Source organism: Archocentrus centrarchus, chromosome 12 (genome assembly GCF_007364275.1).
Source record: "Archocentrus centrarchus isolate MPI-CPG fArcCen1 chromosome 12, fArcCen1, whole genome shotgun sequence".
In the NCBI taxonomy this organism is placed as follows: Eukaryota; Metazoa; Chordata; class Actinopteri; order Cichliformes; family Cichlidae; genus Archocentrus; species Archocentrus centrarchus.
In genome coordinates this window covers 17,325,430-17,350,402 of record NC_044357.1, presented here as the reverse complement: position 1 = coordinate 17,350,402, position 24,973 = coordinate 17,325,430, and the positions used below count along the sequence as shown (strand labels likewise).

At 40.4% G+C, this 24,973-nt stretch overlaps 1 protein-coding gene across 1 annotated transcript in view; it reads right to left on the bottom strand.

Annotated features, from left to right (window-relative positions):
• Positions 1–24,973, bottom strand: part of LOC115789214 (5-hydroxytryptamine receptor 4) — a 113,935-nt gene that overhangs the window by 26,977 nt on the left and 61,985 nt on the right. The window contains exons 4-8 of the mRNA XM_030742518.1: positions 8,511–8,592; positions 6,608–6,784; positions 5,589–5,789; positions 3,586–3,739; positions 181–845 (exon numbers count right to left, since the gene is read on the bottom strand). Coding sequence (XP_030598378.1) covers positions 181–845; positions 3,586–3,739; positions 5,589–5,789; positions 6,608–6,784; positions 8,511–8,533 — 1,220 coding nt within the window. The 5' untranslated portion in view covers positions 8,534–8,592. The remainder of the gene's footprint in view (positions 1–180; positions 846–3,585; positions 3,740–5,588; positions 5,790–6,607; positions 6,785–8,510; positions 8,593–24,973) is intronic.

Genomic DNA, 24,973 nt, shown 5'->3' with positions numbered 1-24,973 from the left:
CTAAAAAACACACACTCTTTCACGCAGAACCATTTACACCCCTTTACTCACTGAAATTACTGGCCTTCACACCATCGGTCTTAAGGTTAATTACACGGTCAAATATCTCTTTAGCACCTGGTTATAAACAAAAAGAGACAGACTGGTACAAATGTGACTATGCCTTAGCTGTGTGTTTACCTCAGTGCCATGGATGTCCCATTGACTGATGCGGCTGAGCACGCTCTGTGGGTTGGTCCATAGGAGCAGCTTCCCTGCCGTGCGTACCGCTCATCCCCGCAGCAGAGAATGACCAGAAACGCCCTCCGAAAAGCTCGATTCAGGAAGGCATACAGGAAAGGGTTCAGCCCTGAGTTAATGTACCCAAGCCACAGCCAGGCTGTCCACAGCTGCCAGGGTACTGAGTAGTGGATGAAAGGGTCCACTATGTTGGTGATAAAGAATGGAGCCCAGCACAGGCAGAAACAACCCATTATAACCGCCAGCGTCTTTGCGGCCTTGGTCTCAATGCGCATGCGGCTATGACCTACGGGAACCTGCTCCGAGGAGGAGGAACCTGTTGCTGTCCTAAAGCGATAATGCTCCAGAGGATCTGAGGAAGTGGATGTCCTCACAGGAATGACTGGAACTGTGCCGGTGACGGGAGCAGAGCCGGCACGCTGAAGTGTCTCTATCTGCCGCACGTGGGTCATGGCGGTGACATAGATACGCTGGTAGGCCAGGACCATGAGGCCCAGCGGCACATAGAAGGCCACCGCAGAGCAGATTAGGGCGTAGGGTCGGTTAACCAGAAACACGCAACTTGTGTCGTTAGAGCCTCCCACCAAGGCTCGCCGCTCTTCAATCTGCAAGGAGAGGAGACAGAAAAAAAAAACAAAAACAAAAAAACAAATGTGAAATATGGAACTCCTGGGACGAGCTTAGTTTAACTTTAAAAGCAACTGAAAGTACTGAAAGACCTAGGCCAGCTGTTTCGCCCTGCTTCCTGTCTTTTAGTTAAGACAGGCTAAAGAAAGAGGTAAATGCTACATATTGTAATAATAAAGTACTTTGGAATATCCTTTGTCTGGCCACTTGCCCATATCTTTGTCCTCTGTATAAACCATGCGTAGGTCAAAGTAAATTAAAAATCTGCAGGCGGAGAATTGCCTTGAGCTGAAAGATTAATTTTATCTCATCCCTCTGTGTAGTAGTTGGGTGAAGTACTGTAATGCTGCACCCCGGGGCACTAGAATGAAACCAAACTATCAAAGCAGAACAAAAAAAATAAAATCAAATATTTCTTCAAGGTCTAAGATATTTTAAGTGGACAACTTATTTTTCCTGATGCCAGTAGTGCTATTTATCCATCGAGATGTGTGCCTCATCTTGAATATATTGGAACGAAATGACACTTTTAATGGTCTTGTAGTACTTAAAGTGCCAAAATAACGCATTTGAAAAGCTAAACAGCAAAAGATTTGTGTACTTTTTGAGTAATTAGATGGCAATTTCTGGAAAGAGACATCACTTCTTTATCACATGAGTTGTTTTTGTTTGTTTATTTTTTGTTTTTGCACAAGGCCAGTGCCATTTTTTACAATAACAAATTATTGAAAATCGTTTGTTATTTGTCAAAATAACAAATGATGCCATTAAATCAGGTTTAATCAAAGCCTAACACTTATATATTAATCAAGAAAGGAAACAAGTCCATCACACTGATAACCTCTAATTATTAAACATCATGTTCATCTTTATATTGCACCTATTAGGTAACCAAAAAGGTCTTTAGGCTGCAAAGAGTCACGTGGTAAAACGGGTCCCAAGTAAGCATGTTTTCATAAAGCTTATTCAATAAACTATATGTAACAGTCTCAACTGTGCCACTGTTGTTATCCATTCTCCATATGGAGGTAGGTGCTTATTCCTCCAGTGTCTCAATAATATCCATTTAGTCGTGGTAAGATCCAGAATCATCCAGCTTTTCTCAAAGGAAGAGAAGTCAGAGTCTTGAAGTTCCATTGTTGAATCTAAGATAGGCAGTTTTGCAGAGATTTAAAATCTTTTCTTTAAGACTTCAAAAAGAACCTCTTGAATATTATTCCACCTCTTTGAGATCGGGACAAGTCCAAAGTACATGTAGAACACAAGCCCCTTGTCCCCCACACTGCCAGCAAAAGTCCTCGAGAAACAGATTCCATCGATGTAACTGCTCGTAACGTCGCCATCTGTTTCATTTTCAGTTGTATAAATGTATGACTTCCAATCATCAGGAGATATATCCACAGCAAAGTCCTCTATCCACTGCCTCCTAGCTTTGAGCAAAGGGTCACATAGCTAATCCTGGAATAAATTATAAATTTTGGAAATGATGCCTTTGCCTGATGGTATTTTTAAAGCTGTTCGATTGGACTACCTGTGGGGCAGTTAAGAAGACCTCCAGCCATTCAGACAGAGCGCTTCTCATTTGGACATACCTCTAGAACTGACTGCATAACAATTTATAAATATCTGCTATTTGACTAAAAATTTTAGTCGGGATGTCAAATAAATGAAAAACGTGAGTAATTCCAGGTTTTGAGCCACATAGCCCAGTTAACTGGTTTTCTCTGCTCAGGATTTGTTTATTATTTCATTGAAGTGCTTGAGGAGATTTGAAAAAGACTCAACAACCCGCTCTATGTAACTTACACCATGTTGATTTAGTGCTAGCAATAATAGGATGTTCATTTTGTGCCAAACAACCTAGTCCACGATGATCACCCATCGCTAAGGTCAGCCTCTATCTGACACCAACTTGTCTGTGTGAGAGATGAGAGAGATCAGTTTCAGATCACTATGCCACCGGAAGAGGGGAGACTTTTTTTTTTTTTGAAAACTTTCAAACCACACAGAAAATTACTGTGTGGTTTAGCTTGTGCTTAGTGAGAAGTAATTTCTGTTTCAAACAATCCAAACACGTACACAGACAGTATATAGAATAATCTTGTGCAATTTTGTATACTACATATGACTTCTAGCCATGGAGCCATCCATTAAAAACATAACACTGGTGTTTGAATGCTGCCAGAGAGAAAGATAAGAGGAAAAAAGCTTTTCATTAAGTCTGGATGAATAAATGCATCTGTCCCTGCCTGCCTCTGGGAGTCCTGCTGCTCATTTCAAGGCAGCTCTGAAACAACCTCACGCCAAAACATACCTAAACCAGAAGAAAATGCTTGTTGAAGTGCTGTCGTTGCTCGCAGCAAGAAAGCTTCCACGGGGACTGGAATTGTTTTGTGATCACTGCATTACTGTGTCATTGTTTGAGGGATTGAAAATGTTATTAGAAACAGAGAATATTAGACTGGAGAGGTTAATGCTGCTTTTGCCCTCAAAGAAAGAACATACCTCTCTTTGGGCAACTGAGAGAAGTATATGAACTTTTCTTTGTGATACTTTGTTTAAACATACTGCCTGTTTGGGTTGATGCAGGGTTGTAATAACTTTTTTCTTTTTTAAAAAAAAAAAACAGTATAACTATGCAGCCACTTGCTTTTAGCTCATTAGCGAGCTCCCTGTTGCCCTTTCCATGGTTTCTGATCTGAGCTAACGAGGACTTACAATATCCTCGATCCCGATGGCGTTCCAGCTTTGCATGATGGGTAGAAAGGAGATAAATGTGGGGATGAGCCAGCAGCCACTGAGCATGACTGCCACTCTCACTGGGGTCATCTTGTGTCTGTACACCAGCGGCTGGCAGCAGATGGCATAATACCTGGAATAACACACAGAGACTTGCACACACACACACACTTTACACTAAAATAGAGTTTTAATTAGAAAAATAAATGGTCCCCTGCAGTCTCCTATGGGGTTTTGTGCTTCGGGAGCATGGTGTACTGGACCCATACCCTATTCTGGCTAATTCAGTCCCAGTAGTGCTAAATTGGTTTGCATTGCTGTGCAACAAGTCTGACGTTGAACAGTAGGGCCACCCTTCATCAGTGGTTCTGTTCATAATGTTTACTGACAGAATTAATAGGTTCAACATGGTGGCACAACCAATGATTAGTAGCCTCTTACCCAATGAAGGAAATGTAGCGCAACAGCTTGGTTCACCTATCAGAGTTGACAGAAAAAGGTGCATCTTTGGTTGTGAATCTCAACCAGACATTAGAAACCGCTGCAGAGATCTCACAAATTTTAGGAGGGCTACCTCCAGTTATCTCCCACCACCAACCATCAGTGGCTCTGTAGAGAGGGTAAAGTGCACCACGTTTTGGGGGGTGAATCTGAATGATGGCTTGGCCTCAAGAGACAACACCACCGCTGTCATCAAGAAGGCACAACAGTATCTCTACCCCCTGGGCAGACTGAAGACAGCAGACCTCCCCTCTCCAGCACTGACAATCACATCATTATCACATAACGCATCATTTCCTGGTTTGGAAACATCAGGTTTGAGGATGGACATAAGCTGAACAGGATTGTAAGAACAGGAGGAAGGATTATTCTCTGTCTGAAATCTACAAGCAACGCTGCGTTAGCAGAGGTCGCAACATCATAAACAATACTTTCCATCCTTCTCAAAGCCTTTTCTGCTCAGGGAGGAGGCACAATAGCATTTGTTCCACGACCAAAAGATTTTATTCTACTGCTAATGATAACATTTCTACACTGCCTTTTAACTATATTTTAAATGAGCCATATTTATTTATGACCTATAATTATTTATTAATGTTTATTGCACTTATATGTTGCATTATGTTGCACATAAAAATAACAAATGAAGTTCATTTCAGGTGTAACTGAGGGGTGGAGGGTCTTTGGTTCAGTGGTCCCATGATCTAATTTTTGCTTTTTATAGATGATCTGGTCCGGTTGGTTTCTCTGAGTGCTGAGTGGTTTGCAACTGAGTGCAAAGCAACTAGGATGAGAGGTCATACTTCTCTGTTAAAAGAAGGTGAAATACCCTCTTAGGTTTGGTGAGAAGCTGATGCCCCAAGTGGAGGAGTTCAGGTATCTCGGGATCTTGTTCATAAGTCGGGGGAGACTAGAGTGGGAGACTGAAGGAAGGACTGGCACAGTGACTGCAGGGATGTAGCGCATATTGTTGTGGGGAGAGATCTGAGAAATGATGAAATGATGAAAGCGAAGCTGTTTGTTTCAGTTTACTGGTCGATCTACATTACTACACAGGAGGCCACAAATTGTGGGCAGATACGTAGAGAATAGAGGTGGTCCAGGATGCCTCCTGATGACACTTAGGACTACGACTGCTAGTTGAGGTGTTTTGGGCATGTCCCACAGGGAGGACTACCCACGGGCAGACCTGCTCAACTCCTGGACACACAGGAGAGATTATGTCTCTGCCAGTTTGGAAATGCCTTGGTTTCTTCCCAAAGAGGGGGAGGCTCTGGCTGAGACGAGGGAAATCTGGGCTATCTGCTTAGACTGCAACCCTTACGACCTGGGTAAGTGTTAGAAAACCGAGGGATGAATTTGTTAGGTGGCCAACCTAAGTAACTGTCTGTCCTCAATATTAAATTTTAACCCCATATAATTTACACTGTATCCAGTGGAGAAACCCCCCCACACTATTTGTCTTTCTCACACACACAAACCTATCCAGTGCAATGCAGCAGAGGTGCAGGATAGATGCTGTAGTCAACAGGACGTCCAGAGATGTTCGCACAAGGCAGAAAATCTCTCCATAGCGCCACTGGCCAGTAGTCAGTTCGATGGCAGCGAACGGCATCACAACCAGAGCAACCAGCAAGTCAGCAAATGCCAGCGAGACAATGAAGTAGTTTGTCTTTTTCTTTCTGAGAGAAGGAAGCAACCAGAAAGAAGTTAGAGAAAAAAGATCCAGAAAAGTTTACAGTTTACTGTGTGATTTACTCTAAACTTCCTCCCGTGAAAGGCGCTGCTGTTCAGCCTGTTCAACTCTGTGCAAATATGAAGTAACTGGCATGTTTTTGGGTGAAGTTTTGTGTTTAGAAATAAATAAAAAATAGAGCCTGATAAGGCTTAACTTGTAGGAAATGAAAAATGTTACATTTATGATATAATAACTACTAATAACTACTTAATAATAGTGTTATTAAGTAAAACATGGGCTTCTCCTTCTTAAATAACATTTCAGATATTTTGATGCACAGTTCCAAAAACGTGATTTTTGGGGAAGTCACGAAATGTCAAAAGTACCTCATGCCCCAATCTTTCTGTCTACCTGAGAGGGTTTGTGATGTCAGACTGTCTGAAATTTGAGCCCTCTGACATTTGTTTGTTCAAGGGTTCCTCTATGCACCCTTTCCAAAATCAGTACCACATATCATGAGAAAACACAGATATCACTTGAGAGAGCTTCAAATGCTGGTTTAATTTTAAAACCAACTGGAAGTTATTATGTCACCCAAAAGAACTTTGCATCTGCTCCATTATGTCAGCTTTATTGTATTTATTTTTAGATTACTTGATTTTTTTTGTGTGGCTTTTCTGGACGTTCTCGGAACGCCTTTAGGGAACACTTGTGTTTTCACGACAAATCGCTGGAGACAGAAGCTTTAATCCTCTGGCTTTATCTCTTCTGAAGTCACAGAAATCACAAGCCACAGCTGCTGAATAAGTCAGCAGGGCTCACCGTAAGTGTCTGTCCTTGCAGAGCGCCACCATGACCAACAGGTTGCCGAAAACTGTCATGACAATGATGATCGAGAGAAAAATGGTGAGAGCAACAGTCTCCAGCGAGCTCAAGAATTCCTGCTCCTCCTGTTGGTCCTGCTGTTGTTCTTTAGAGTTTATTATGTCATCCAACAAACTGCAAGAGAAAAATAAACCAAGTAACCAACAAATCAATCAAAACAACAACAAAACACTAGTTTATCAGCCTTGATCTTATATATTGCATATATGCTTAATTACTGACGGTAGAGTCAGTAATTAAGCATATATGCAATATATAAGATCAATTACTGACGGTAGAGTCTGGTTATTGAATGGGATATGCATACAGGTTTTACAATGTTTCATGGGTGGGAAGTGGCTGGAGGGTTTTGAGGATTTGCATGTGTTTTTGATTAAATTACGTTACTTGTATCTTGTATCTCTAACATGTACTTGAATTTTACAGCATATTTGATATTGTCTGTAGCTGCCTAAGGAATGGAGATGAAAATTAAAATTAACTAGCATAAATTAACACATCTTTTCTCATACAAGATCAAATTTTTGTTCATGGTCCTTCGAAAATTAAAAAAAAACTTCAATCAAATCAGTATGGTATGTTTTCATTTTGTGCACTGTGTGATTATAGTTAGGCTGATAGCTGTAAAGATACAATTGTCAGAAGTCAGAGGTTTACATACACTCATTGTGGGCCTGACTGTCATGATAATTTGGGGCTTGTAATGATTTCTTTGAACTGTTCTTTTTCCAGGTTGGAATAATTATAAACATACAATTTAGTGACTTTTAAAGATAAGAATTTGTTTGACAGCACTCATTGGATTGACCAATACTCTGAACAATGGGAAAGTCCAGGACACTCAATGAAGATCTGAGAAGGAATTCAGATGTGTCACCACTTTGCCGAGATCTGGAAGAAGACCCAAACTGTCACCTTCAGGTGAGAGGAAATTGGTTAGTATGTTCAGAAACAACCCAGGAACCACCAGGGCTCAAGCTTGCCATGAACTGGAAACTGCTGGAACACCAGCATCAGTGTCCACAGTGAAGTTTTACATCGCCATGGACTGAGAGGGTGCCGACCCAGAAATATGCAGCCTTCCACATGGACAAGCCAAATGCTTTCTGGAGCAAAGTTTTATAGTCAGATGAGACAAAGATTGAGCTATTTGGCCACAATGACAAGAAACATATTAGGTAAAGGTGAGACTTTCAGACCCAAGAACACTGTACCAAATGACAATCATGGAGGTGGTAGCATCATGTTCTGGGGCTGATTTACTGCTGGTGGTTCTGGTACAGTGCACAAAGTGGATGGAATAAAGTGAAGTGAAACTTCACCTTAAATCAGCAGCTATACACACAGTTGGGTGTTCCAACAGGACAATGATCCTAAACACACATCCAAACTGGTTTTGAAATGGATAAAGTGGGTTAACATTAAGTTTCTGTAAAGGGCTTCCCAAAGCCTCGACCCCAATTGAAAACACTGGCTCAGTTCATAATTAGTTCAGATTTAATCTTTAGGCTTAACAGTCACATTGTCAGAGGTGTGCTTCACGTCAGAATATATCTAACAGTTTTGGCTCACTTGTTTTAAAGCACTTTAACATAATCTTTTTACCTGAACATAGTTTTGACACACGTTACTCCAACTCCACCATTTTTCTGGTGAGGACAGTCTTCTTAATGAATGCATGACGGAAAATGTAATTTAGGATTTGTATTCAGCCATTGATATAAATGAGACAAGGCACAAGATAAGTCGCAAGGTGTGACTTGACAGAAATGTGCAGCGAGCAGTAATGCCAAAGTTAGCAGGGACGTAATATACTTGGCTTATGATTTTTATGACTTACTGATGAGGTGATGCTGTGGCCATCACTAGTCATCTGCATTGAGAATAGCAAAGGAGAGTCCTTATCACCCCATGCTACGGCCCTGTTGAGACACACACACACACACACACACACACACACACACACACACACACACACACACACACACACACACACACACACACACACACACACAAAACCATGATGTAATGTTGCTCGTTCTTACAGTAAGTCTGCATTTTTCTGAAAATAGTAGTTGGCCTTCGTTTATCTAAACTGACTGGATTTCTCGTTCTTGTTTGTCTATAATGTGGCACCATTCAGGAGCCAAAAATGTGGTACTTGTACCTCAAATAAGTAATTAGATCACAGCTTGAAAACGTGTGATATTTATAGGGCAAACAGTCTGCAGCGGGCAGGCAGCAGCTGTTACTGCCAGATTAAATCAGCATGTTAGTTTATCTTTGTAATGAAATAATAATACCATACATGAATGAGCACCACAAGGGGAAATTCTCCTTTTTTTATTCCCTTGTCAAGAAAGATCAAAAGTCAGATTCCAGCTACTGATGGACTGCTGGAGCTGGTAGAGATTGAAACCCTTGTTCCGCTCCTCGTTACTGTATTTCCGCCCCTCTTAATTATGCTGATAAATAAAGTAATCCTGGTGACACCACTTTAAACGTCAAAGAATCACCAAGGTTTAGAGTCATCCACCATGAACCTTGGATGTTTGTAGCACATCTGTGACAAAAATGAATCACTATTACATAGCGAGTTTGCCATTTTGTAATGCTTTTCCTATGTATAGTTAGAATTCCTTTTCTTTATATAGCACATTTAATGCATCCCACAATTCTGTAGCAGTAGTGCAAATAAGTAGTAAATCTGGAGTGTACCATGATGGCCCTGCCATCCATATCCAAGCATATTATTCCATCATACTTTGCACTGAGGGAGAAATGACAGATGGATGAGAGGAATGAGTGCATAAACAGCCCCAAAAGTATTAATTCTGGAAAAGTTTTAACTGTGTTACAGTTAAAACACATAGATGACAAGCAAACAAACTAAATAGTGCTTAAAAATGTTATTTCATTTTACCAGTGAGTTCACCATGTGGTTCTACACACTGAACTCCCTAAATAAGAAGTAAGAAAGAGTGAATGAGTGAATAATTTAAGACATAATCAGTGTAACCACAGTTGCATCTATCGTGACGTTGCATCTGGCGATGGATCGGCAAACTGTTGAGGGAGTATGACAGGTGGAATAGACTCCAACCCAACCACAACATTAAACTGAATAAGCAGAAGATGGTTGGATGGATGGATGGATGGATGGATGATATGAGATCATGTTGGACCATAAGTGTAAACTTCATGGTGGTGGGCAAAAAGTCTGGGGATGCTCAATTTATCTTTTGGGTTAAATGTTAAATCCTTCAACAGCCTAATCTGAGTTACTGCTGATATTAAATGCACCAGTTTCACAGTAAAGGATCTTAAATTGTAATTTGCCAAAAAGGACCATCAAGGTCTATTTTGGGATGCTGCAGGAGCTGGGGTTCATATCCAGGGTGGTACCACTATTTTAGACTTTTTTTTCTTTAGTTTTTAGTTTTGTTTTTAGTCGCTGCTTCGTTAACTTTACTGACCAAAACAACTTGGTTAGTTTTAGAAAATGATCATAATGCTTCTGCAACATGAACTATATGCTGGCTAGGATCCCAAGGTCAAAGGTCCTGGCCCAAAAATATATTAGATTCCCTTAGAATACTTTTTTCTGCCAAACCAAAGAGGCAGACTAATCAGCTAACCACTGTTATACTTAGAACCATGCTGCTAGCAAAGCTAAAATAGATTTATTATAAAAATAGATTTAGAAATTTATTACAATAACGCAGGACAGAAGTACATGCTACTTGGGACTGGAATTGATAAAAAAAAAAGATCTAATAATAGCTGGAGTCATGCACTTACATGTTACATTAAGCATCTGTTCCTGAGGAACAGCCTTTCATTGGTACAGTTGCTGATGCCTTATCAGCTTTAAGCAGCTATTACAGCATGTGTGTTTCTCCCTTTTTATGATCCCTGTCTAAGCTTATTGCACTTGAGGGTCAGTATCATCACCTGACAGACTGTGAAAGCCAGTGATCCTGTCAACAGTAGTTACTTCCTGCAGACAGATTAACGTTTATAGTTTGGCGTATCTGTGTATTATCCACCCTTATTCTAAATCTGAACTAGTGTCAGTTCCTGTGTTGGCTATAGTAAGGCTATCATATAAATTTTAAAATTATTATTACTTTATTTTATCTCAATCACAATGGATTAATCCTGGCATGAAATAATTTTACAACTATAAACACATGTGCAGATATGTAGAACGCTACAGTACGAGTCTACGAGACTCTGTGAGTCTTAATCTTAGTCATTTGACCTGCCCAGACTTATGTTTTAGACTTGTGTATAACATTAACTACTGTAGGATGGAAAAATATAGTGGCTCTGAACATTGAGCTGAAACAAAACAGACGTGACAAGAAAAGTTCACAGTGTCTTCTATCAAACGCTCCACATCCTTGATCAGCGAGATAACATGACCCAGGTAGATTACGCCACCTCCGCTGTATTTGGCTTAAGAGCATACAGTACATACCATTTATACTTACAAGAGTCAGGAAGTCAGTTTTTTTAACACATGAAGGACTTGTGAGGATGGATTATAAAAAAAAAATTAAGTCCCTGCATGGGTTCCACTTCTACTACTATATTGGGAAGTACTCACAGACATATTTTGCATTTTGTTAATCCTGTCATTCTTGTTGACCAAATCCACTAAGCAACAATAAACCAAGTCTAAACACTGATAATTCCATAATCACCGTGTCTTACTAGAAAAATATACATGCACATTTCATTAGCAACACCTTGCTAGTACTGGGATTGCCTTCAGACATGCCTGAATTCTTTGTGGCATAGATTCAACAAGGTGCTGGGAACATTCTTCAGAGATTTTGGTCCATATTGACATGATATCATCACACTGTTGCTGCAGATTTGTCTGCTGCATATCCATGATGCAAACCTCCCATTCCACCACATTCCAAAAGGTGCTCTATTGGACTGTGATCTGGTGACAGTGGAGGCCATTTGGTCATATTCAAGAAACCAGTTTGAGATAATTTGAGCTTTGTGATGTGCGTTATCCTGCTCAAAGCAGCCATGAGAAGATGGTACACTGTGGTCAGCAACTTCACACAGGTAGGCTGTTGCATTTAAAAGGATGCTCAATCAATACGAGCAGGCTGAAAGTGTGCCAAAAAAATCCCCCACACCATTACGCCGCTAACACCAGCCTGAATCACTGATACAAGGCAGGATGGATCCATGCTTTTATGCTGACCCTACCATCTGGATGTCACAGCAGAAATCGAGACTTGTCAGACCAGGCAGCATTTCTTCAAACTTCTATTGTCCAGTTTTAGCGAGCATGTATGAACTGTAGCTTTAGTTTCCTATTCTTAGCCGACTGGAGCAGCACCTCGTGTGGTCTTCTGCTGCTGTAGCCAGTCTGCTTCACGATTGATGTGTTGTGCAAAGAGAACGGCAGCTCACTGGATATTTTTTCTTTTTCAGCCCATTCTCTGTAAACCCTAGAAAATCCCAGTAGATCAGCAGTTTCTGAAATTTACTAAAAACCTGCCTGTCTGGTACCAACAATCATGCCACATTCAAAGTCACTTAAATGACCTTTCTGATGGTCAGTATGAACTTCAGCAGGCCATCCTGACCATGCTGACCATGCACTGAGTTGCTGCCATGGGATTAGCTGATTAGATATCTGTGTTAATGAGTAGTTGAACAGGCATACCTAAAAAAGTCATCAGTGAGTGTAAACCAAAATAGGGGCATTTCAGGCTGGAAAGCATACATGCCCTGTAAAGAATAGCTTTGGAAGACATTACACAAAATCAGTACACTGAGAATGTACCTATGACCTGCTCCCTTTTTAATATTCACACACCTGGCCAAATTTAACAGGCTCAAACAAGCACGCTAAAACCTTGAACTGGCCCCTGGCTCTTTAGACATCTGAGCATGCACAAGCTAAGCCGATTTTCCATAATCTGTAACAATTACAACACAAAAAACACTGATTACAAACACAGAAAATACAGGCAAATGTCAAGTTGCTGAAGGAATAATTCAGGCAAACAATAGTGCACAGATTGGATGGTGTTCAGCTTTACATTCAGCCCATGTTCAATAGTCAGCTAAAAATTACTGATTACTGTTTGCATCTTAAATTGTGCATAGAGCAAACTAATCAGCATTGTTCTTCTTTCAGCCACAAGCACACTCACACACCATCAATACACAAAAACAAAACACGCGCAACCCACCCTGCTAGTTACTCACATGTCGGAAATGAGAAAAATATTTGCTTAATCTGGAATTTCCTACAAAGGGAAGAAAGAGAGTGAAGAGTTGAGCCATATTTCTGACTGCAATTCTCTTGTATGATGTGAGTCCAGGGGGGTGTGTTTTCACAGCTCACCGTGTCCATTTCACATCTGACTGACAGCCAAACAGAACAGGATGAACTCTGAAAAGCAGAGAGCAGGAAGGCACCAGGTTGCTTTTATGTCTCCTCTTTATCTGCTGCATACCCTGCAGTTGATACTGTTAACATTTATTTAATGCTGTTATCACCCTCACTGCCATCAGCGTTGATTAGGCTCTGAGCTAATCAGAGCCTAATCATTCTGAGAAGAATAAGGCAAGTAAACTGTGCAACACATCTGTTTATCTCAGTTGCTTTGGCTTAATAACAGGTAACGTCAAAACAATATGTGAAATTTTTCAAAAGAGCTTGTTATTTATGCACATTTCACATTGAGCAGGGCACAACAGAGTTACAATTTACAAGCATGAAGGAGCTGCTGAGGTCAAGGTTTGACAACCCCAACAACCTATCAGTGGAAAAGGAAGAGGAATGAGGTGGTGAATCACAAGAAAGAGACCAGAACATAGACAGATACAGAAGTGTGCAGAGGATGGATGCAGGAACAGTGAAAGGAACAGCATTAGCTGTGAGGCTGATAAGAATCTGAGGCCAATGAAACAGGAAGCACAAGATGGAAAGTGATTCCTAGCACTGTTTTGTAACTGCAGTATACTATTGCACGCAGTAGACCGATGTTTTGTTTCCAGATGTGCTGCTTTTGGTATTGATGGTCTACATGTTTTCTTTTGGGATTTTTTTTTCTGTGACAGTAACTGTGTCATTGTTGTTTACTGTACTGTGTGACCACTGGAAGGTTAAATTCTTGAATCGGTAACTGCTGATGGAGTTGTGCAGCGTCAGCAGTTATGGGGACAGCACTGTACCAGTGAGGTGTTCCAGGCATGTCCCATCAGGAGGAAGTAGGCCCAGGACACGCTGGCTTGGGAACACCTTGGTTTCCCCAGAAAGACATGGAGGAGGTGGCTGGGGAAAGGGATGGATGGATGGATCCCAAGAGCCCCACAGAGCACTTCACTCTTGGACTGCAGGCTTACAAGTGGTTCCTTTCTATTCTTTCAGCGTCCTCTTCTTTGGAACCAGCTCCTTGTTTGGCTTCGGGATACAGACACCCTCCCTACGTTTAAGATTAGGCTTAAAACTTTCCTTTTTGATAAAGCTGGCAGTTAGGGCTGGATCAGGTGACCCTGAACCCTCCCTTAGTTATACTGCAATAAGCCTAGGCTGCTGGGGGCTTCCCATGATGCACTGTGCATTTCTTCTTCACAGATCTCTTTTCACTCTGTGTGCTTTTAAACTACTCTGCATTTAATTATTAGTTACTACTGATCTCAGGCTCTCTTCTACAGTATGTCTTTTGTCCTGTCTCGCTAACTTCACCCCAAGAGGTCGCAGCAGATGACTGCCCTGATTGTTGGGGTTTTCTCTCTATTATTGTTTGGTCTTTACCTTACAATATAAAGCACCTCGTGGCCACTGTTATTGGGATTTGGTACCCAATAAGTAAACCTGAACTGAATGGATGGATTCCAATTTTTGATTATCTATTAATTTGATACTTGTGCACAAAGCGTTTCTCATTCATTACTAGCATTTGCATTTGTGCTAGCATATCTGGGCAGCAAAGTCCAACTGTTTGCTGGATCTGCTGAGTCTCCCCATAAAATGGGAAAAACTGAGGGAATATAGCATGGGAATATACTGGTCTTTTAATGTCACATCTTCAACACAAGTTTTTTTGTCCTTCACATGGCTTTAAAATACACTACGAGCGTGATGCAGAGCATTTAGATCTACATGTGATCTTTTATTGTGAAAACTGACCAGATTCCAAAGGACAAACTCTGGAGCTGAAAAATGAAGCCAAGGTAAAGAAAAAAAAAAAAAAAAGCTGCTGTTCCTCTAGGTGCCACTTGATGCTGGCTCCACAGGGAGTCAGTCTCTATCAACTCTCATGTTAAAACCCTACTTAAAAGTCATTAAATGGGACCTCTTTACCGTGTGTGTGTGTGTGTGTGTGTGTGTGTGTGTGTGTGTGTGTGTGTGTGTGTGTGTGTGTGTGTGTGTGTGTGTGTGTGTGTGTGTGTGTGTGTGAGTGCTTGTGTGTGATGCATTTATAATGGATTATCTGACTAATATTATAGCTTGCATTTTTGGTGAGTGAAATTCTAGTATTTTATGAGTCCAAAACCAATGGGTGACATCCATTTTTTATACTGTCTGTGCGATGTTCCTGTGTCCGACTTCCTGACATCCCCATCTGCTCTGTGCAGCTTGACGTAGTTTCTATTTAAAAAAAAAAAGAAAAAGACCCATCACTATTTTTAAGGGATGCAGAGTGAAAAGCCACTTCTGAAATGTGGTGGAAATCCAAGCATCATGTTGAGTGGGTACGACGAGTTATATTGTAGTGGAGTGCTCAAGCAGAAAAGTCCACACAGTCACAAAAAAGTTGGAGGACCCACAATGTCAGCCCAGACAAAATTTGCATCACTCGGACTCAAGTGAAGTGAGCTGTTTATATGAGCACTCAAAGCACTTTCATACTACAACCCACATTCAACTATTCTGCCACCTGTACTTTAATTGTTTTATCTATCTACACTGTGATAGTAATGGATGCGCTAGAAGCAATTCAGAGACTTCTTATACATCTTAAACATGTTCATCAGAGGAGCCAGGGACTGGTAGACAAGACCACAACTGATGGAGCCTGGAGACAATAACACTGGTGTAAAAATACCAAAACTATGTCCCGTGGAAACAAAATACAGGCCTGCTATGTACAATAGTGTGCTATAATAGATGGGTAGATAGAAACAGACAAAATGCTGTTGGTTAGTTCAAAGTGGAGGACTGAGACACACATAGATGGTGCTAAAATGGAAGAAGAAATAACCTAAATAAACGTTTCTGAATGAGTACATGTGAAAACAGTCATAGCCAGGGCTGCCAGGTGTGTATCAAAAGAAAACCTGAATGACTAAGAAAAATAACTCAAAAACCATCTCAGTACCTACAGGTGGTTTTGAAATGGAGGTGCTATGCAACGTAATGCATCATGGCATGGGTATATAATATGACAATAAAGCCATCCATTCTCTTCCGCTTATCCTGTTCAGGGTTGCAGGGGGGACTGGAGCCTATCCCAGCTGACACAGGGCGAGAGGCAGGGACAGACAACCATTCACATCTATGGGCAATTTAGAGTGACCAATAAACCTAACCCCTCTAACTGCATGTCGTCTTTGGACTGTGGGCGGAAACCCACACAGACACGGGGAGAACATGCAAATTCCACACAGAGAGAGGCCCAGGCCAAGGTGGAATTGAACTCAGACCTTCTGGCTGTTATTCTAGCTGTGAGGCAGTAATGCTAACCACCATGCCACCGTGCTGCCCTAAATGAAATTTGCATCAAGAGATTTCATCATATACACATATATCCTGATACAAACACATCTTCATGTCTTGATAGACAGGTGCAGACAGAGGCTGAGTGATAAAAACAAACGGGCAGACACATGATGTGGGAGAACTGGCTGACTCATGTGAACTGAGCTGCAATTAGAAAATGCTCACTTGCTATCTGGATATCTTCCCGATTTGCTGGGCTGCACAAAGTGAAAAAAAAATGAACATCTGAAGATCAAAATCCACCTGTTTGTAACACAGTTCATGCTCCAGTCAAAGACACAGTTCTCCTGCGATTTTTGGTTTAAACTGACATGTGGGACTGCAAATGTGTAAATGCAAATACACACATTAAAACACCTTTTCAAATGCCAGAATAGAGAAGAAACATGACCTTTGGAAATATTTTTAAGTATTTTATATAAATATATCAGCCTCCAACTCCAAATAAATGGGAAGACACTAAGATGTTAGACAACAATCAAGGCATTAAAGTACAATTAACTGTGACTAAGTCTAACCTTAATAAAGTTGTTTTACTTCTATATCAATACTTCACTTTCTGTGACATGTGAATTATGTTAATACACTCCATGCTACACTCACTAATGCTGTATAAATGATGATTTTCCAGGACGTGTAAAGAAATTTATGCTGAGAGATATGAGATAAGGGTATTGTTTCTCAACAACACAGCAGTGTGTTGTGACCATTGTATTGCTTATAAAGCAGTAAAGGCAGCTAATTAATTCCTCCTTAACGCTCACTCATTTTTTGCCAGGTGGGACATAAATACTTCTCACATATTCTCACACCTCTGATTGTGAGCTGGTTGAATCGTTTGTGTGTGCCCATATGCACATTTGTTTGTTTGCATGTGGAGGAGGAGTCTCTCTTGCTATTGCCAAGGACACATATTATGATCTTAAGTCCTTCATCCTGCAATTTTAATTGTTTGAGTAAAGTTTGAGTAAGTATGGATCTTGAACCTGTAAAGTCGTTCTTGGAAGTAGTAACAAATACCAAAAAGCAGTCAAATCCGGCATTCAGAGGCTGAGTCAGTCCTACATAAATCAACCCTGACTGATTTACTCATTAAGCCTATTTTGCATGAAAAGTGCATAAATATCTATAAATAAAGATCAATTTGTTTCATCTGTTTTTTTTTTAAATTAAGCCATTTTTGTGTATCCAAATCCAACCAAACCAACTCCAGATCAGCACTTACAAAACGCCAACATGTCACCCACCCACACACACACACTCACACAATGTGCTGCAATGCTCTTTGCCACCCAGCTCCCCCCTCTCAATAATAATTGTTTGCATCATAATTATTAGAAAAACAAAGTTTCCAACTGCCCTCAAGAGTCAGGAAAACAGACATGATACAGAAATGGATGGGTGGATGGATGGAAAGGACGGATGGACCATGGTGAATCCATTTTTTCAGGTTAATTAGTAATATGGTGATCAGTTGTGACCATTAGTCACTGTCCTTGGTGAACTAGATTAGTTAGGAAAGTGTTTTATTAACAGTAACCAGTTACTCTGGATGTTGGGTGGCTTTGGGGCTGGTTTTCACTGGCACAAGACCTGGCAACCCTGATTTGGGTGCACTAAATCAGCAGTGCCAAACAAATAAGCTCCACAGATTTACTCTAGTTTGCTTTTCAAAGCATCGATTTCTGCCAGTTTTGTAAGGACATCTTCTGAAGGTTTCCTCTGAAGACTTCTTCTAACTGGCTGATGGGAGGACATAATGCATTGAGAGATCTACACACTGTTGGTTTAGGGCTGCCCGCTTACTGATGAGAACCAATAAAGAAACTCCGGTGTCAACTTGATTGTTTTTCCAATTGTTTCATTGCACTTCTTTTGTTATGAGTCACTGTCCAGACTGCATTGAGGACATTTGTTTTTGCAAGCTACAGTATAAACTTTTTCAAAACAAAACTACTTCTGCACAGTGCTATCATCACACAAGAGAGCAGGAGGGATGGTCTAGGGTTAGCTGGAAATTTTTTAGCTAAATTATGACTAATCTATCTTAATGTGCTGGCACACAAACAATTAAGTTTTATTCAGTAGGACCATGTATCATGAAACTTATCATGGCAAATATGCATTTACAGCACACATGTAAAATCCTAAAAAATGTATTTGCCACATGTAGACACATGGTTACGCATTTTCTGATAATCATTGTGGTAGCCTCAGTGGCTACATGCAGATCTCCACAAGTCCCGACATCTAATGCTACAGTCACAGTGGTTGGGGACTGTGGGGCAACCAAAATTATTGCAACTGTGTGCAATGAGTTTGCGATCTCATTGCCTTTGAAATGATTGCTTCAAAGATGGAAACTTACTGCAACCCACTGCAGCCAGTTGCCATCTTCAAATCAACTTTGGTGTGTCAAGATGGTGAACATGACAATAAGGTGGGGTCAATCTGCTATCAGCTTATGATTGAAAAGGGTCAAATTGGCAAAAACATGGAATTTGTGATAACAGCGTGACTGTGATAAATCATCCGAAATTGCAAATCTGTTGCCATCTGTTGCAAATCTGTTGCAGTCTACATGAAACAAAAAGTTAGAAATTCCTCCACAAACAGTGACATAGTTGCTGTTGGACAGCAGTTTGCAGTGCCCTTCATAATGTCTGGGAGAAAAAGACCCAGGTTTTGCATGAACTGTTTGACCTGAATTATAGTCATTTTCCACTGTCACAGCAAAATGACATAAGCACTCAGGAACCTTAGTTTTATGTAGGTATATAACCAGAATACAACCATTTGGCAAACAGTTGAGTGAAGTCGCCTATTACAAAGAGACATGTTGCAGATGAGTTGGGCTCATCTGTGCAGAATCATATATATTGAAAAATTTTGGCTATCCGGCTGCTTTTATAAATTAGATGGCAATTACTTTCCAAACTTCCAGAAAGCTCTCTGAGAGTGACTGCAGTCAGTCTGAGTTGTTTGCCTCCCACATCACTTGTGACCTGTGCAAGTGCCTTGTGATCGAAAGTTGGTCGCAACAACTACTTGCAATTAGTCTCCAACAGCAAGAAAAATCAATGCAATGTTTCCCTTGACTTACATGTAGCCATAAGTCAAACTTCCAGGGATCACACTACTGGCTCTTAACAGACAGAACTGTCAGATTGTAGTTTAAAAGGAAGGAGTCACAACATCGGCATGTTTGGAACTATCAAAAATTGCAATTTTTCTTTTGTTAGACGTTGGATGAATTTCTCAAGCGCTTGAAAAAAAAAAAGCTCTTGAGACTACCATGACCTGGATGACTGAGAATCTACAAAGGCACATTGGATGAATTTCTATGCCTGCACCAGCACTAAGATAATAACCAGTTCTTCAGAAATCTAAAGAAAATAAATACAGAAATGCACTTTAACACAAACAGATTAATTTCTCTTGCTATATCAGTTACCTAAAGCATCTAAAATCAGTCAAAAAGGAAAAACATGGGCCCAGTCTGGACTTGTTGGACCTAGTCTTCTGAGAATCAATATCTCAAACTAGGGTCTAATGTTGGGTAGCAATTTAGACAAATACTCCACTTACTGGCTTCTTTCTCAGTCAACAAAAACTCTCAAGATGTAGCACGTGATGTGCCAACAGGACAGTTAATTTGGCACAGTTTTTATAACAATCCCGTTTAAGAAACCCTTGAAACCCATGGAAAGAAGCCATTTCCATGTACTCACAGGGATCCCCTAAGTCACACACTAGTGTGCGACATCCATGACTTGAACAAGATGCAAGTCTAAGAGAATGGAGCGTATAATGTGGGTAATGGGTTGTGAGCGAGTAATTGAGCGTGCTTGTTGTGTGGGAAAGGCAGGCAGGCTGTGGAAGTCAGACATCAACCCAGTGCCATCATCTACTCCTGTCCTCCCCGTGGATTTAGTTAGCGGTGAACGGTTTTCTTAGAACACTACTTCACACTTACAAGGCAATCAAGGAAGCATCTATGCAATAAAAAGAAAAAATATAACAAAAAAATAATCTTCCTGTAAAAACTGTATTTCTAAGTGACAAAAGCAAGAACTATGTAGTCATGTTGAATGACATTAATTCAAAAATATTTAATGTTTTACTTTGCTTTTAATGGCCTTCTTTTCCACAGAAGTCTGTTTATTGAAACTGAACTCCTATCCGATGGTCCATTTGAAGTTCTTCTTCCACAAAATTTTACTGTGATAATATTTAACTGTTACTGTCAGCTTAAAATGTTGCTCAGTTGTCATTGGAGCGTGACAACTGAACATCAGTGACCAAGGCTGTAGCTCAGTGATTTTATGACTGTTGGGTAGTTTCACTTTCAGCCAGTCTGCAGAATATCTGACACTTAGGACTCCATTCATTGGCTGTCAGCAGTGCCATTCACAGGCATTAACCATTATTTATTGATTTATCACCCTATATAACATGTTAAGTAAAACTGTGTAACCACTGGATATTTGACAAAAGACAACAATTGGGTTTGCAAAAGTCACTGAAGTTCAAACTGCAGAGCACTGCTTGCACTCACTGAGGTGTTAGTTCCAGTGCAGTCAAAAGAAGCTCTTTTCTTTTCAGCCAAGACAACAATCAACTAAGTCAAATGACTTGTACTTACTGGCTGAAATGTAAATGCATTTACAGTTTTTATTAGCAGTACACCAAAACAAAGGGTTTACAGTATATGTGTTGACTGCAATACAGCACATATTATGATAAGCTATCTCTGTCAGTAAACTGAGATGCAAAAGACGGATACGGGTGAGGTAACACTCATAATAAATGAGTCCTGGTTCATGCTGGGAATCAGGCTAATGAGCTGGCATTAGTACAGATGGCCTAAAATTAGCTTGAAGGCGGTGGCTCTCTCCTAAATGTCCGCAGGGAGTGGCTAATAAGGACAGTGCAGCAGGTGATGGTAGAGCCAGGAAATTAACCATTTCTGGGACCTTAAACTGTTGAAATGCTGTTTTGACTGCTGGCAGGTTACTCCAGTTCACTCACTGTGTGATTCACCTTAAGACACCCACACCTGGAATCTGGTCAGAACTGTCAGTCTGCTGGCTGCTGTCCAGCACTGGATTTGTGCCTCGCTTAGGAATGCTTTTTTTTTTGTAAGATGATAAAAATCTGATTAAAATTTTACCTGGATTTATAATTCTGATGCAGTATGTTATCTAATAATGGTAAATCACTGTGACTGGATCGATGTATTTCATGTTCCTATACTCGATGCTGCCAAAGGATATGTAATTGGGGCTATCTAGTCTTTTTAAAAATAAGAGACAGAGGAGGATAATGATACTCTAGTGGTTCAGTGCTGAATTGCATAAATGGTGTATGTTTAAGGACTACCTAGTGTGGATTGCATTTAAAATGTTTTGTTTATGTGAGCATAACTAAAGATGCCAGCAGTTACCCTAGTTTGGATGAGTTTTCCTGGAAAAGAAGCCATGTGGAGATTACAAGACAGTGGACTTAAATAATGGCTGGTGCATCCTCTGTGACAGGTTAAATACTATACAGTCATGTTAAAAACTAAAGTTTTCAAAGGACTGCATAAAGTCCTGTGAAAAACTAAGTATACCCTTACTGCCTCCATGGGGATTGAGAAGATAAGTAGTAGCAGCCAGGTGCTGCTAATCAAATGCATTTTATCATCATCAGCAAGTGTGAACACCTCTATAAAAGCTGAATTTTTGGCAGTTTGCGTGTCTGGAACATTCAGGTGTGTGTCAGTACAGTCCTGCAGTCTTCCGAGGAGTGGATGCCCCAGCAAATTTACCCCAAGGTCAGACCACCCAATGCTCAAAGAAACTGCAAAAAACCCCAATCTCATCTCTCCCCAGTTAGTTAAATGTTAATGTTCATGATAGTACAAATAGAACAAGACCCAACAATAATGCCTGCGACAGATTGGTGACCAGTCAGGCGTGTACCCTACCTCTCACTCCATGACAGGGGAGATGGGCTCCGGCCCCCACCCGACTCTGAATTGGATAAGTGGGGGAAAAAATGGATGGATGAGCAAGTATGGCTTGTTTGGAAGGGTTGCCAGGAGAAGGCCTCTTATCTCTAAAAGGAAAACGGCAGCACAGCTTAGGTTTGCAAAGTTGCATCCACAAGACTTCTGGAACAATGTGCTTTGGACAGGTGAGTCCAAAGTGGTTGAAAACCAAGCACAGCATATCCATTCTAGAAGTTCTAGAAGCTGCTGAATCTTGGGGTGTTCTTGGTTTGTCACAGGACGTTGTTGACCAAAGTTAACCAATTGTTAATTGTTGGTTGAGGACTTTAAGCTGATTAAATTGTATATGAAGGACATATAGAACAAACATTTCACATTAAATAAAAACATGCCAATAAACCACTGATGTTTAGCCCCTGATGGGATTGTAATTTCCCAGTGTGGTCTCAGTGAAGATGTATTTGACATGCCTAATTTGAAGCCTGAACTTTTTACTTATAGGTGAAGAAATATAATAAAGCATAATAGATTAACTCTAATGTGTGCAAGACTTTGTGCTACATCAAAAAATACTCAAGATAGATACTCAGGATCATTATGACCCACATTATGAAGAAATACAAACCCACTGTTTCCCTGTCACATTAAAAACAACCTGCTGCGCTCATAAAATGTCACAAAGTGATTTACTAAACTGCACTTAACATGCTCCATCGACAAAGACTTTCCCACAATAAAAGGCATATAAACATGATTAAACTGCCCCACAAAACTTTTATAGTAGTAGTAGCAGCAGCTGGTTAGTTTTACGTAGTTGATCAAAAGAATCGTGTACAGACAGCTTCCCCAACCCTATCGCCAAGCAAGAAATTCGATTACATTCAATCACAACGTTTTTAGAATTCTTACTTTCTACATTTTCTGTGAACTGGCCACTAAGTTATGTTTAGGGTTAGGGAAAGGTCATACATACCTTAACTAAAGCATGGTTCAGGTTTAATTAGGGTAGACCAGTTAAGGATCACAGATTCGTGATGGGAGGTGAGCTCTGGTCTTCATGAAAGCTGGACCAGGCCTCAACTACCTCAGCACATATCAGATGAACTACTTTCTGTAGATACTGGGCTGAATGTTGATTATAATATAAGCATAATAATACATCATCTGCTTTTGTTTTAAATTAGTGTACGGGAGGTTTTTAGAAAGGCATCTTCCATGTCTTTTTTCATTCTTGTCCTTAATTCTCTCTCATTAACAAACGTGCACACAGGCTCACTTTGTGTAACCAGTGCATTGTATCAGAACAGTCGTTTTACTGTATGGTGCTATTACATTGTTTACAGTCAATTAAAAGCTTAATCAAATGAAAAGCAGCCTGCAGCTGCTGCTTATCCTGCTGAAGTGCATTCAGTAGATGGTGTGTGTGTGTGGCTACAGCCTCAATCTATATGTGTGCATGATTCGTGTCTCTGTTATATAGCAGCAAAGAAGGAAAACGTACAGTAGTGCACCTCTGTGATGAAATGTGAGTGATCAGCTCACTATTTTAATTAACTGAAGAACATTTGACCTTTTCACTTGTCCCGACAGCCAGCAAATGTTTTTTTCCCTTTAATATTTTTATGTCCAAAACCAGGACCTGATACTTCAATGTCCCCTCGTTAAACTCATGGAGTGCATGTTTACTCATCCATACACTAAGGCTGACACACCTCCAACTCAAATAATAGCGGTTACTTGATAAAACACGCAATCAGTGATGACCAAGAAGTTACAAGACACAAGTTCCTCCACATGTGCACCAATTAAAGAACTTCCAGCAACATGAAGAAAGATGGCATGCAAATTTTAGTAACTTTGCACAAAAATATTACACAACTGATGTAGCAAGTTGAAGAAGCAAATGTATTCTTAGAGTGTGTATGGGTGAGGAATAAAGGTGAAAAAAAAAAAAAAAGAAACAGCAATTGCCTCATCTTTTTTTTTTTTTGGTTCACAAGCTGGTGATAAACTGCATAAAAAATTACAATTCATGACACTGCATGGTGAACAGGCATGATTCAAGGAGTGACAGACAGGCCACTGAAATCATCAATGCATCTTCTTTTAAGGATGGAGACAGGATTGGCTACTTTGTCACTCACATAGTTCCCACAATGTGCCAATCACTCAGCGTGACAATGCGGATAAAAAAATATAAGTTGATGAGGCAAGTGTCTTCTCTGGGTGTATGAATGGTTAAATAAAAAAAATAGCGGTTTAAGGTGTATGGGTAAAGAATACAGATGAAAAAAATCAGTTGTAAAGGTACAAGTTGTTCAATCATCATTCTTTTTGGTTCACAAATGTGTAAAAATGATCATTCATGGTAAGCAGTGGTAGTCAGACACGAGTCAAGTAGTTACAGGGAGGCTTATATTCAAATCATAATTCATTTCAAGGCTGGAGGCAGGATTAGACTACTTGGTTGGTCAAATAGTCCCGCAATATGTCAGTCAGTGTGACAGCGGTGATAAGAAAATACAAAACACAGCCCCCC